At 42.4% G+C, this 15,005-nt stretch overlaps 1 protein-coding gene across 5 annotated transcripts in view; it reads left to right on the plus strand.

The window, feature by feature from the left end:
- The window catches only part of COL14A1 (collagen type XIV alpha 1 chain), a 211,852-nt gene that overhangs the window by 180,100 nt on the left and 16,747 nt on the right, over positions 1–15,005 (plus strand). For all 5 annotated transcript variants that reach the window (XM_058698926.1, XM_058698929.1, XM_058698925.1 and 2 more), the window contains exons 43-45: positions 5,149–5,184; positions 6,211–6,277; positions 9,866–10,054. In XM_058698926.1, coding sequence (XP_058554909.1) covers positions 5,149–5,184; positions 6,211–6,277; positions 9,866–10,054 — 292 coding nt within the window. The remainder of the gene's footprint in view (positions 1–5,148; positions 5,185–6,210; positions 6,278–9,865; positions 10,055–15,005) is intronic.

Raw genomic sequence — 15,005 nt, forward strand, 5'->3', positions numbered from 1 at the left:
TGGCTAGTCTCTCTTGAAAACTGTGCATTTTCTGTGTGAGGACCTCCCCTCCCCCACCTCCTTAGGCTGAGACATTTCATATAAATCTCCATGCCAAGTCCTCCACTGAAATGACCATTCCTCAAGGGCAGAAATGTCATCATACCCATGTACTCATGTTTTTATTCCTAGATTCCAGCTCAGTTTCATAGAAGTTTCTTAATCAGTCTTTGTTAAAAGGAAGAAAGAATAAGGGTCAGTGTGTATTCTAGTTAGGCTGATGTGCAGGGGAGTCTAGGAGATTATTCTTAGACACGGAGGGTCAGACCATGGAAGACCTTTAGAGCTGAGCGAGGATGTTTTGATTCATGTTAACAGACATCTTTAATGTGTGGGACTTGGACCATGATGAGATCATTCCTCTTCCCTTGGCACTAAACTTCTGTGAACCTATGAATGTAACTACTGTAGTTTCTTTTCTTTACATTTCAGTGATTCCTAAAATTATAGGAAAATGTGCCACTTTTTCTTGCCTACGTTTACAGGGAATATGTGTTTTCCCTCAAAGCATACTTTGGTGGAGTTATGGACCTTCCCTTGCTCAGGAATTTTTATTTTGTTTTTGTTTTACTTTGCAAAAATCAAAGGAAAAGATGTCAGAGACGTTGGAATAACAAATAACTTCTTGCCATACAGATATTCTACTAAATGGATCTTTCACTGAAATTGCCTAGCTGTGCCCTGTAGCTACTTAATAACCTGCATCGTGAGGCTGAGTTTGAGGGATTTCAGGCCGGATTAAACATATCCATCCCTATGTACCAGAAGGCGCTGACCTGTCAGGTTTTGTTATCAGTCAGGTTGGCCCTCTAATTCCTAAGTTTTAAACATTTGGAGGAAGCCAATTTAATAAACAATAGCTAGCAATGGAGATGTCAAATAGTGTATTGGTTCAAAAATAAATATATTCTAGATCAACTGGTTTTTAAGAAATGACTCAAGTTAGGGGTGCCTGGGTAGCTCAGCCAGTTAAGTGTCCAACTTCAGCTCTGGTCATGATCTTGGGGTCTGTGGGTTCAAGCCCCACGACAGAGCCTGGAGCCTGCTTCGGATTCTGTGTCTCCCTCTCTCTCTGCCCCTCCCCCACTCACAATATCTCTCTCTCTCTCTCTCTCTCTCTCTCAAAAATAAATAAACATTAAACAATTTTTTTTAAAAAAAGAAAGAAATGACCCAAGTTAACACTGAATTCTGAATTGTGAGGGTTAAGTTGGAGGGATGCATGATTGCTTTTTCATTATTGTGTAATTAGGAAATGGAATGGAAGACACTGGCTGGCAGATTGTCGAATAGTGTTCTCATTCACTTTGCTGAAAGCACACTTTGCTGGGGAGGCAACAGACTCCGGAGACTGGCTGATGGGGTTCTGGTCCCAGCTTTTCCATTTTCTCACTGTGTGACCATGGGCGAGTTGAGTTGTTCAACCTCTTCCTGCATTACTTTTCTTATATGCAAAATGGAAATAATTTCTTCTAGGGCTGTGACAAAGAATAAATTAGTCTGCTTTCTCGGAGTCTTACAAGGATTAAATAAATGAGTTAATATTACAAGCGTGTTATAGGGTTAAATAGGTTAACACACCGAGAACAATGCCTGTGACATGGCAAAAGCTGCTAAAGTGTTAAACTGCTGGTATTTGCAGATGGTGTCTGAATATATTTAAAAAGTGGAATATTTACCTTTTTTTTTTGCTGATTTTTGGCTTTTGTTGTACATTTAATGCTTGAAAAGCTGGTTCCATTAAAGATTTATTTCATGGTAACATAAGTAGCTCTTTTCTCCAGTTAAACCTATAAGGGGACATTGCTGCATCTTTGGGGACTTGACCATTTGTGGAGTCTAAGAAATGAGGAGGACAACACCAGTACATCTATAAGAATCTGAAAAGAATTGTGAAGGAAGGATGCGTTGTAAATCTTACTTCAGCCAAAAAAAAAAAAAAGTTTTATAAAGGAAATTGGATACTTCTAACAGAATCAACTCTTTTTCTAATGGTCTAGGAGCTCAATGCCTGAGAATGTCTTAAATATCTTTTTTTTTTCAATCAAGGCAGTTAAAATGAAGCTGCCATCCAGATTTGAAGTAAAATTCAGCCATTCGTTCATTCAGTTAACATATTTTTGAGTACCTGCTATGTCCCAAGCATAGTCCCAAGAAACGGGGAGACAGGAGTTTGGGAACTAGACACAGACTGAGTATGGAACCTACATGTGGAGAGAGGTTATAGTGAGGATATGCTTTCTTTGTAGAGTCTGAGATTCTGCCCTGGCAAGCCCAGCTTGTATTTTTCATAAATCCTGTTCCTTGAGCTACCTCATTCCAAATAATGACGACACTGTGAGATGCTAGCACGTTAGCCTTGTAAGGAACCCCAGAGACCATTTAATTTACTGGCCTGATACTACAAAGAAAGAAGCTCAGAGAGTTTAAGTGGCTTACAGATCCCATGTCTCATCTATTTTTTTCTGAAAATACTAGTATGAAAAATTTCAAACAATCACAAAGTGGTAAGAATTTAGAGTGAGCACCCATGTACCCAGAACTAATGTTCATTATGTGTATGAGTGTGTGTATGTTTTTAAATAAAGTTCTCTTGGGCTTTTTTTTTTTTAATATTTTTTAAATGTTTATTTTTGAGAGAGAGAGACAGAATGTGAGCAGGGGAGGGACAGAGAGAAGGAGGCACAGAATCCAAAGCAGGCTTCAGGCTCTGAGCTGTCGCACAGAACTCAACGCGGGGCTCAAACTCAAGCTATGAGATGATGACCTCAACCGAAGTCGGCCGCTCAACCGACAGAGCCACCCGGGTGCCCCATCTTGGGCTTTGTTGATTGTAATCTTGAAAAATTATCATATGGTACACTAAAGGGTAAATTTATTTTTATGGTTGAAGTCACTTAATATTTTTCTTCTCACTTCATTAACATAACAAAAGGAAACTCAAGGCCAGAGGAAGCAGACAAAAGTCCTAGATTTATAATAAATGTTTCAGTTTAATATTGGACTTAGTTGAGTGTTTGAGCAACTCTTTTATGCAGGAAACAGGCTAGGTGGTTGTAGAAATATAAATAGGGGCGCCTGGGTGCCTCAATCGGTTGAACATCTGACTCTTGATTTCGGCTCAGGTCATGGTCTCGCGGTTTGTGGGATTGAACCCCCTGTCGGGCTCCACACTGATGGTACACAGAGCCTGCTTCTGATTCTCTCTTCTCCTCTCTGTCTGCTCCTCCCCAGCTCATGCTCTCTCTCTCAAAATAAAAACTTTAAAAAAAGAAATATAAAGTAATGTAAGTTATGGTTTCCAGTTTGGGAGATCCTACCATCTACAGAGAGACAAGAAATCCATAAGCTGATTTGCAGTTAAGTAAATAGGACAAGAAAACATGCAGTGTCAAATAACTGATATTAGAATATTCCTACCGTTGATACTTCACTCATAAGATTTATGTTTCTAAATACTTTAATATTTTTCTTACATTTCAAATGTTTTCATGCACTGGGTAGGTCAGGTCTGTGAGAATGAGAAAGTGTAATTTTGAGGAGTAGCAGATAGGGAGGCTGGAGGTAGAAAACAAAAGACTGAACTGAAGAACCAACTTTGTCTCATGGGTGTCTAGGAACCAATGAGTGATTCTGAATAGAGGAGGAGCTGCCATCATCCAGTGGTCTCTGAGCTTTGTGAGTTGTATGCTGGTGGTATGTGAGGAAGGACTAGTGGTTATGTGGGGGAGGGTTTGGTAGGGGGGTCTTTAGTTAGGGAAGTCAGTTAGAAGGAAGTTGCAAATGGCCTGGTGTGAGATTGTGACATGGTAAGGGTAGCACTTGGGTCGTGGAATAGAAGGAATGGCTATGAGAAATTGCAATGCAAAAGTGTGTTTGTGTGTGTGTGTGTGTGTGTGTGTGTGTGTGTGTGTGTGTGTTGAATAGACATGCGAGATGCAAGGGAGAGAGGAGAAAAGACAACCAGTGGTGGGCTCCAGCTGCTTGCAGCTGCTCAGGAGAGTAGGTTACGCACTTCTCTTCCCATCTCATTTCCGTCTTGAGTGGCAGCACATTTTGTAGCTTGAAAGCAACCACAGTAGATGGATTTACACCTCCAAAAATGGCTAACACTACAATTCAGGGCATCTTATTTTTCCAGAAAGTCAATATCCCTGCACACCATGGGGTGAACCACAATTTGGAAGGTGACTGTTGATCAAGTAGAGATTTTGGAGAAGATACTTGGGTAGGACCTGTTGAGATTATTGTAACAACTCCCAACAGTCTGACCATGTGGGTACATTCCATCTGTAAATGCCATTTACTATCCTTTTGGTAGAGACTATAAAAATATTGTTCAGTGAATTCTACTACGTTGTTTTAGAGTCGAAACGACAGGTGGAATGCTCTGAAGACACATGTTTTGCTTATTAGTGTCACTTCATTACAGATACCTTGAAAACTCCCTTGTCTTTTCAGTAAAAATGTGTGCCATAATAATAGTTTCTTATGGGTCAAAGAGTAGCTAAGCCACGAAACAAAATAATAATTTAACTGAGAATTCATGTTAATATGAGTGCCCGTTATCAGGGAGAACTGTGGGGAAGGAATTGTGTGCTGTGACGCCAGACGGAAAGCGGAGTCGGGTTATGGGGTTTCACAAATGTCATCTCTTAACCCTGAACTCTTATGGTGGAAGATCTTTTACTTCCTTCTTTTAAAAATGGAAACAATTTAGCTATTCAGCAGAGGTTTGTAAGATAAACCAGGAAGCATCGGTAGAGTACAGTCCGTGGGCGGGAGGTGTTTAGTGTGAAAAGATGTGAGCGATCTATTCAATAGTGAAACTACATGGCAAAACAGCATTGCCCCATGATCCCAACTTTGTGTTAAAAAAAATGCTCTCTCTACCTATTCAAAGGCTGGGGGAGCAACATGTTTCAAAGAGCTACTTCTATTTGCTGGGTTTACAGGTCGCTGTTTGTTTATTCCTGTAGTGTACCTGTTTGTGCTGCACAATCACTAGAGCTAAGAAAAACATCTTAACAAAATAAGAAAAGATGCATCCTCATTATGCCCAGCTGAATGCAGTGCGATAAGTAACTTGACGATTTACGTTTTTTACAGGGTATCCCTGGAGCAAAGGGGGAACGAGGAGAAAGAGTAAGTACCCTCCGGCTCTGTTTATCACACACAGCTGGCTGCACATCTTTCATCACCAAAGCCTGATAAAGGATGACCATTTATACTGTCATGATTATTCATTGCTCTTATTTCATTCCCTCTCTCCTCGCTCTCCTCAACTCATTGGACTGTGAGCACATTGTCAGGTGGAAAAACCCCCGGTGGGCTAGAAGTCAGGAGAGCAGGTTTCTAGTTGTGTATCTGCTGCCATTCAGCTAAATGACCTCAGGCCCATTTCTTTAAGGATCAGAGAGAGAGGATCAAACAGCTCTGAACTCCGGAGTGAATTTGAGGACAGACTTATACAATGGATGTAAAAAGGCATCAGAGAAACAAAAACCCTGTACATTTGCCAAGTAGTAGAAATGGGGCTTGTGTCTTGCCTGATGGGCCAATGTTAACAGCCAATGGCAGACATACATCAACGAACTGGCTGTGTCCTGTAAGTCAGTTTGTTTTAGGGACCTTCTCTCCCTTTTGAGAAATTGTGCAGCTGCTGATAGAATTGTGCTGTCGCCTGATAGAACTGGGCTGGGTAGCAGAAACAGCAGCGGCTTTGGGCTCATCCAGTCAGTTACCTTTGTGAAACTTTGGGCAACGTGTTTAACTCTGTTCATCTATAAAATGGGTTTAATGTCTTTCCTTTGAGTTGTTATTGATAGTAAATAAGCCACGGCCTGAAAAAGTGCTATATTTTATAAGCTCTAAATAACTATAAAGGAGGCATTAAATACATATGGGTTTGTTTCAAAACTTAAATTTTTTAGAATCTGGGAACAGAAATACGTACTTGGGCCTTTACATTTAATATAGACTCCCAGGAACCTGACACCATGAGTGTCAAATTGCATGACCTTCTCTGCACATGGTGGTCAATCCTGTCTGTCACGGGAGCCACAGGGACCAGGCGGGAACAGCTAATGAAGCCAGGTCTGCATCCTGGAAGTATCGCCATGCAGCTGGGCTTGGGCCTGAGAGTCAGGAAGATGCTTCTTTTTCATCCAGGGCGATCTGCAGTCTCAGGCCATGGTCCGAGCAGTGGCGCGTCAGGTGTGCGAGCAGCTGATCCAAAGTAAGTGCGTGACACGGGGCGCCTGGGTGGCTCAGTCGGTTAAGTGGCCGACTTCAGCTGGGGTCATGATCTCGCGGTCCGTGAGTTCGAGCCCCGCGTCGGGCTCTGTGCTGACCGCTCAGAGCCTGGAGTCTGTTTCAGATTCTGTGTCTCCCTCTCTCTGACCCTCCCCCGTTCATGCTCTGTCTCTCTCTCTCTCTCTCTCTCAAAAATAAATAAACATTAAAAAAAAAATTTAAAAAAAAACACAGTAAGTGCGTGACAGTTTCGGATATTGTTCTCTGTGGTTCGTCCAGATGGGAATCTGCCCCTCCCAAGAGTTAGTGGCTCAAGAGAACACCTCCAAAGCTTTGTCTTGGTGCAGATGGGTAAGCTTTACAGATGGCCATAACTAACCCATTACAGAGGTCATTACAGATCACCCTTGAGTTCTGTGTCGATGTCACAGATACCTAATTCCTCTGTGGCATCTGTCCAAGAGCTCTCCTTTTGCCCATATAGATCTAACTTGACTGCCCCGATCAGATCTTTTGTTCTTTCTTCATCTTCAAGTGGATAGATTTTTTTTCCTCAAGTACTCAGCACTTGAAATCTGCCAGACGAAGGAATCCGAAGCTGCTTTCAAAGAGATGATTCATGGTGTTGATTTCTATCAACTCGCTAGATTTAAATCAATACCTCCTTTTTGTCCTTTTCTTTGGACTGGCCTAAGGCCCTTCACTTTATTCTGTAACATTTATGTAAATACAATATAATAATGCCCCTACACGCACACAGGGGCGGCCTTCACGTGACATTTTTGACATGACACTGGTGCTCATGCCAAAAATTACACTGGAACATGCTTTATATGACACCCAACTTTCCCACAGCACAGTATTCCAATTACTGATTCGTGTTCATTCACTTGTATATCTACCCGTTTTGTGTTTCTCCCAGGCCCTCTGACGTTTTGTCTCAATAATCTAACCAGAGGGTTACTAGTGTGGGCCCTCCCTTTTGCCAATGATTTGTTCGATTCCAGGAAGATCTAAGGCCTTGTAGAGACGAAATATTCAAACCCAGCCATTTCTGGCTTAGCTCTAGCTGTCAAGCCCCCTACTCTGGTAGCACACGCCCCTCCCATGAGCTGAGTGGCTGCCTCAGCTCTGAAAGGTTACATTTTTTTTTGACCCAAGGACGTCTAGGAGTCTCATAAGCATCCAGGTAGGCCTTTTGGCTGTAGCAGATATCCCAGATTCCATCTGTAGTAGAGAAACCCAGACCTCATCTTTGGGAAGGCATGGAGTTACTGTCCACACCATCTTGGGAGCGTTTTCATTAAGACATAAATCATGCAGACCATGTACAAAGCTACAGTCTTCAGGCATAGGAGTAATGCTTCCTATGTTTTAACTTTATTTCATTTTACACATTGCCCAAACTAAATGTGTGTGTGTGAGAGAGAGTTTACCAGTTTTATTTTTTTTTAATTTAAATTTATTTATTCTGAGAGGGAGAGGGAGAGGGAGAGGGAGAGACAGAGAGTGTGTGTGTGGAAGGGGCAGAGGGGGAGGGAGAGAAAGGGAATCCCAAGCAGGCTCTGCACTGTCAGCACAGAGCCCCATGTGGGACTCGAACTCACAAACCGTGAGATCATGACCTGAGTGGAGATCAAGAGTCAGATGCTTAACCTACTGAGCCACCCAGACGCCCTGAAAATTTACTAGTTTTAAACAAAACTATTAAAGTTTAATGCCAAAATCAGATCATTAAAAACATAGTAAATTATAAAAACTAAATGGAACATTAAGTGGAATATGTCCAAAGCTAACCTGTACCTTGGATTATCTTGTAGGTTTCTCATTTCAAGTAAATGAAAGTAAATGAGCAGGTAATTATTTTAAGGAAGCCTAAGGGTTAAATCCAAATAGGACTCACTGACCACAAAATGTGGAAGATTTCACAATAGTTGTTGTCATATTCCACGGTAGAATAAAAATCTTTTAAAAGTATATGATTATTTAAGACGTGCCCTACAAACTCAGAGTTCAAAATGGAGTTTTTTCCCTCAGGAAATCTCAGATTCTTGTGAATGACTTGGAGGAAATGAAAGCCAGCAGGGAGTTATACAAGAAAGCTGAAATGAGCCTGTAGAATAGGGAGGCCCTGCCTGTGAGTGCCGTTGTGAGAGAAGAAATAGAAAAGATTGCATGCAACTTTATGAGCAAGCCCCGACCTGCCCAGAGGCTGTTTCTGGCACCTCAGCCATCTTCCCACATCCCGCCTCAGGTCCTTCCCACGTGCCGCCTCAGGTTCCTCTGGGCTCCTTACTTCATGGCTTAGGTTTCTGCTCAGAACTTCATTCATCAGTTAGCTTCTAAGTGTAATAAAACCATGAGTTATCTGGTTTTTGGTCCAGAGCTGATCAGAAGAATGACTCGAGGAAAGGTTATGTGGCGAACTGTGTGAGGTCAAAGTGATGACAGGTAGAGAAAGTGATGAAGGATGGCCCCTTGTCAAAAGAGAAAGGTGGAAAAGCACACGCCTACAGGTGGCCCCTGAGTCACCAGGAAGCCAATCCTAGTTGCGGTCATGGTCCTATGCTTAGGAATGCATTGAATATATTCTAGAAATAATCCCTCTAAAAATGGTTACTATTCTTTATTTAGATTTGAATGTTTGAAAAGGGTGAGATTTTCATCCAGGAAATTCACTTATGTGGGAAATCTTACCTTCTGATGTTACCGGAAAACTGAATGAAGCATTATGGTAGCAAGCTCTTTATCAATCTATACTTCTGATTATTAAGATACATTCTTCCAGGGGCGCCCAACTCTTGATTTTGGCTCAGGTCATGATCTCGCGGTTCATGGGTTCGAGCCCCACATGGGCCTCTGCGCTGACAGGACGGAGCCTGCTTAGGATTCTCTCTCTCTCCCTCTCTCCCTGCCTCTCTCTCGTTCACGCTCACTCGCTTGCTCTCAAAATAAATAAATAAACTTAAAAATAAATAAAATAAAATACATTCTTCCAGCCATAACTGAGTTAAGGGATTATAGGAGAGAGCGCCAGATTTTCTTTCTTTTTTTTAATAAAGCTCGTGGGAGTTTCTGCAGCTGGGACCCAAGTAAAGGTTCCTGCAAAAAGGCTTGGCGACGAAGAGACGAATTGAAACAGAACACTTGTCTGGGGATTTGTGAGCAAGAGGATGGAGCAGTCTTTGTGGGTTTGGAAAAAAGGCAAATAAATTGGTGGGGTTGTTGCTAGAGAAAAGGGGCAGCTGGGTGAGGGTTTGGGGGTCAGATAAATGTAGGGGGCGAAGATCGAATTTATGACTTCTGCCCATTGATGTTTACTGGGATGCTGATGTGAGCTGTAGGATTCCAAACTACTGAGATGCGTCTTGAATACAGTCCAGCTGTTCATATCATCCAGAGTAAAATGTAATAATTTTTAACTTGGAAAGCAACATATTTCAGAGGGGTGTGCTTTTCCTCTTGTGGTTATCTGACAGAATTGTTTGGAACCTTGACAAATAAAACCGCTTGTCTCCCCTTTCTGTGTGTGACAGTTCATTGAATGTTGTCTTTGCCCTTTGTGTCTCAGGTCACATGGCCAGGTACACAGCCATCCTCAACCAGATTCCCAGCCACTCCTCATCAGTGCGGACCATCCAGGGGCCTCCCGGGGAGCCTGGCAGACCAGGCTCACCTGGAGCCCCTGGTGAACAAGGGCCCCCCGGGACCCCAGGTTTCCCAGGAAATGCAGGTGTGCCGGGGACCCCAGGAGAACGAGGTAAGCTGGGGCGCCTCTCTCGTTGGAACACCACTGAGGTGTGTACAGTGAAGCAGAGTGGAACAGTGGTGCTCATGCAATGACGAAGTCCAAAATAGTGAATGTAAATTCATTTCACCCCATCTATTCTCCAGCTTCTTATTTATCCATCTCCAAGACTGAGAAATTGAGTAATCTACAAAGCATTTCGTCAAAAGCCATGTCTGCTCGTATGAAAAAGGAGGATCAGGGCCCTCAACTCACCTCTAAGAGGCTTTTGAGCTAATGAGAGGAAGGTATCCCCTCTTAGATGGAGGAATTAAGAACAGGTGCCCCTTCCAGGTAGAAGAATTAGAAAATGGTGCCCTCCCCTGATGTAGCATCACACATATGTTATGCTAAGCCGAGAGCTCACTTTGTAGGTCTGGTGCCTTTTTTGTGCAGTGCCCATACTGGGCAACAGTTGGTGGCAGCCCTCAAGTGAGTCATGAGTCATATCAACCTATGATTTACGTATGTCTATGTAGACCATGCCGACTATAAACTTCGGATGAAAATATTGTTTGTGGTTCCTCTTTCTATAATATAAGGCAGCATTTTATTTAATAGTTTCACAGGCCAATGTTTTGTCTTTCCTAGTAAAGTTTCTTGAAAATAGAAATCCTACTTAGCCTTTGCTGTTATACTCTACAGGTTTTAGCAGTGTCGTGTAATACAATAATAAGACTGGCTGAATTTCACCCAACTCTATAATTGGCCAAGGTCTCCCACTCCAGAAGCAGATTAAAGAGATGTGGGAAGTTGGGGTTCCATATTAACCACAAAGAAAGCAATGGGGAGAAAGACAACTGATACAAGTATTTTCTAAGACACAATTTTATAGAATGTGGGTCTGGGGAAGAGCTAAGTATTATCTGTTTGCCCTGTGAATCCTACTACTTTTGTGAGATGGATAGGATATATTCCTTTTGTAACATCGGAGATGTAAAATGCAGATGACAAAGGGGATACTTTATGTTCATTCTTGAACCGTGCCAACAGGCCACGTGTGTTCTGCCTCTGCGCTTTCGTACACATTGCCCCCCGCTTTGGAAATGTCCTTTTCTTTGCCTGTCTTGTGCGTGTCTTACTCTTAGCTCAGGGCCCAACTTCCCTTCTGTTTCAAGAATGAGGTTGTTGTCGATCGCCCCAGACCACAAACGGCTTCACCCCCTGAGCACCTGCCACACCAACTGTCTCTCCCACCCATTTGAGCACTCATCAGGGGTGGGTGAACAGCTAGACTGCCAAGACAGGGTCAGGTCTGAATTGTGTTGCACACTCAGTAGCTGTTGCTCTAATGGGAACCCAGCTCTGGTTTTCCTTTCTGAAGGTTTTTCCTGGGCCAGGGCACTAAATCAGCACATGTAGAGAGGGGCATAATTCCCTCACAGCACATGGAAGATCTGGCAGCTAGGAAGGTGGCCACCTCTGTCAGCCGGGCACCCTCTAACGGTGTCGGTGATGGATCACCTGTGACTCAGGGGGCACAGGGCCAGCGCCTGAGTCACTCTCAGCAAGTCACAAGTTGTGTTTGTTCTTTTTGGAAGTCCTGTTCTTGTTCTTGCCAGACTGAGTCTCTCCTGCCCTGCAAGAGGACGCGAATGCTTAGACTGGAGGAAAATCATCCAGGAATTCTCAGTGACCCAGACAAACTTCGAAATAAGAATTTCCATGATGTAATTTTCCTACCTACCTATAGCTGTACAGGTATTCCTAAAAAGTGTAGAAGACAAAGCAAAATCCTGTCCTGCATTTCACAAATACGTGGAGGATGACAGTAGGACAAGAAAGTGAGAAATGGCCTTTGCACATGAGGGAAAGTGATTTTGGCTTATTACCAATTGAGGGGAATGGTTTGGGGCTTAAGGTTAGGGTTTATTGACCAACGCCTAAGGACTTTTTATTCCTAGCAAAGTATTTCAGTCCTGTTGCGCTTGGGATTTGTTGCTGCAAGGCAGAAAGTGATTTTTTTTTTTTTTTATCTTGTGGTCCAAATGCCCAGAAAGTATTGAGAGAGACAAGTATCTACCTTTCCACTAAATCAAAACAATAGAATTTTAAAACTGAAGATACTTCAGCCATCGTTTCTCCTAACACTCTCATTTTGTGTAAAAGAAAGCATATGAAGATATTGAAGCCCAAAGAGTCTTGAAATCAGCCAACATCAGGACTAGAGAGAAAACCCAGACATCATGGAATTTCTTTGTTGTTGTTATTGTTCCTTGCTATATAAAATATGATTATCATGGTACTCCCTATAATATAATTTTAAAAGGACATTATGTTATAGTAAGTAAAAATAAGTATTGTTACTCAGGAGTATATTTAGCCAAATACTGAGCTACAAAAAGGCAAGGCAAAAAGCACGATGCAATATGTACGTGCATGTGTATGCATGCACACATGTGTATCTGAGGCAAAAAGAAATACTACTGACCCTTACTATCATTTGTTCTCTTCTAGTATTAAAAGGCCAAGGGGCAACCTTGGATTTTATGTCCTCTTCGAAATACACTGTTCTAGTACAAACGTGTACTTTGATTAATCCAATCATTATCATTGAACTAGCCAGAGAGTATGCATTTTGGAAAACAGAAAAGAAGTGACGCTCTCCCCATATTTGCAGTGTAGACATTGTTCATAACTTTCCTGATCATCTAACAGAAGCCTATGTTTTGCCTCCATTTGAATAGCTACCTCCCTCTCATTAACCCTTTGTCTCCTTTAACTTAAACAAAGTATTTTTCATGAGTTTGTGTGGAGCAGTCTTTTTAGCTACGTTCTCACATGGATCGCAATATATACGGAATCCTTAGAATTTAAGGATTCATTTGAAGGATTCCTGCAGCTCCCATTGTTCATCTAAAGCTTGACTCCAACTCAGGCTTGTCTAATTATTAGCACCCAGAAGTGAAGAGGTCCCATTTCCATAGCATAAGCAAAATGTCATGTAGCCCAATTTCTCACCCGCTTTTCTCTTCTTGTCACTGATACTACATGGCTCATTGGCAGCAAAGAAAAGCTATCCCTCCATGGGCTACGGTTTTGTGGCTTCTCCCCATTAAACGCTGTGCTGTCTTCAGGTAAATGGCTCTGTACCCTGGCTTCCAAAGTTCACCAGAGCTCTACAGTTCCCCATTAGTCCCCAGAACTGAAACAACAGCGTCCTGACTTTTCTGACGTGAACTCACTCTCCAATCACAGCCTTGCTTCTAACTAGAGCCCTAGATCATCTCTCCAGTGCTAGTTCTGATCTTCGTGTACCATTCCCAGAGGATGCACCTGCTACTTCCTCATTCCATTTAGTTAAATAATGTTCATATTCCACGTTGGTGTCTCGAACCATATATTAACCCAAGTCAAAAATAAGTTCGTTGGTCTGTAGTTGGCAAAATTAAATTTCTTTATTTGAAAAGAACTGGGAGCGTTTTCTGATTTCAGTCTTTAGGCTTCAGTTTGTGTCGTTACCCAGAAAGTATTGGATCACAGGAATCATCCAACTGAAGATTTTCATGTTCAGATTGTACACCCGTAAAGCCGGAGTTTAATCTGGTTTATTTTGTACAATAAATCAGTAAACATGTATTGAATGCAGGGTTCACATAAGGCTTTTGGCTTGACAGTGTGTGAGATAATACTATTATTTACGGCTTTCACTTATTAGGCACTAAACGTATCTGCCAATGTTGTGCTTATACTATATACACAGTCTCTCATTTGGATAAAATAGAAGACATGGTTTGGGTAAGGAAGGAACGCGGAACATTAGTGGATGCGCCAGTTAGGAGAGTAGATAGATGCTAAGTGAGTTACGTAGAGAGTACATGCTGTCAGAGTTTAGAGGGAGACATCACGCAGCCTTTGAAAAGAAAAGGTGCCAGCACTGATTAAGCAACGACTGTTGTGGAGCGACTTATTAGTGCTCATAAAAGTCTTACGAGGTCAGTATTAGCTCCATTTTTAAGTGGGGAAACAGAGGCTTAGCTAGTTTGTCAGTTGTCCGAGGTCACACCGCTGGACGGGGGTGGTGGGGGGGGGACTAGAATTCAAGTGCACATCTGCATAGTTCCAGATTATCTGTGCTTGCTCCTTTCCACCCTCTTGCCACCTTTGAGTTCATTGTGTAGCGGGGGAATCACGTGGGAGAGGCCAGAACCGTGCAGCATCTGGTGGACCCCTGTTTCCTGATGGCTTCTAATCACCGACAGTTCACAGCTCAGTTCACAAAAACCAGTCAACTGCCAGACTGACCAGAAGGCAGAAGCGGGTCATGGTTGTACTACTTGCAAGCTCTTTGCACACTCCGTTCTGTGTTTGGAGAGCCTTGGGACACCTGTGACCCAGCAAGTGACCAGCTTGGAGGTGAAGCCAGGTGATTTGTAGGATAAATATGAATGTGAATAAATTATTTTCCTTGATTATACATTTTGACACTTGAGGAGTTTTTCTAGGATTTTAACATGCTCCCAGGCTATACGAGAATCCAAATAGGGAAATTGCCTGAAGGAAAACTGGCCATGGGTCTGGCAATAGAATTATACTTCTATTATAACTTCTCACCCTGGGGGACATAGAGGAGAAACCTGGAGCAAGGCAATTCAGTCTTGTTTCACTTGTGACATTTTAGGTGAGACACTGATTTCACTTCACTATTTGTGATGCTGCTTTAGCCAGAAACAGGTGATGAGATGTGGTTTGGGGCATCAATCATATATATGTCAGGATCTGAGCTTTGCCACTTGCTACCCGTGTAAGCTTGGCTGCTTAGTCGTACAACTTGATTGTTTTGGGATCTTTATTCATTCATCTAACCAGCATTTACTGAGCATCTACACCACATCAGGCATGGTGCTGGGTGTTAATGACATAGTGGTTAATCGGGCTTATATTTCCTACCTTTCATGTACCTAGCATGGAGACAGATATTAAA

Source organism: Neofelis nebulosa, chromosome 14, assembly GCF_028018385.1.
Source record: "Neofelis nebulosa isolate mNeoNeb1 chromosome 14, mNeoNeb1.pri, whole genome shotgun sequence".
Lineage (NCBI taxonomy): Eukaryota > Metazoa > Chordata > Mammalia > Carnivora > Felidae > Neofelis > Neofelis nebulosa.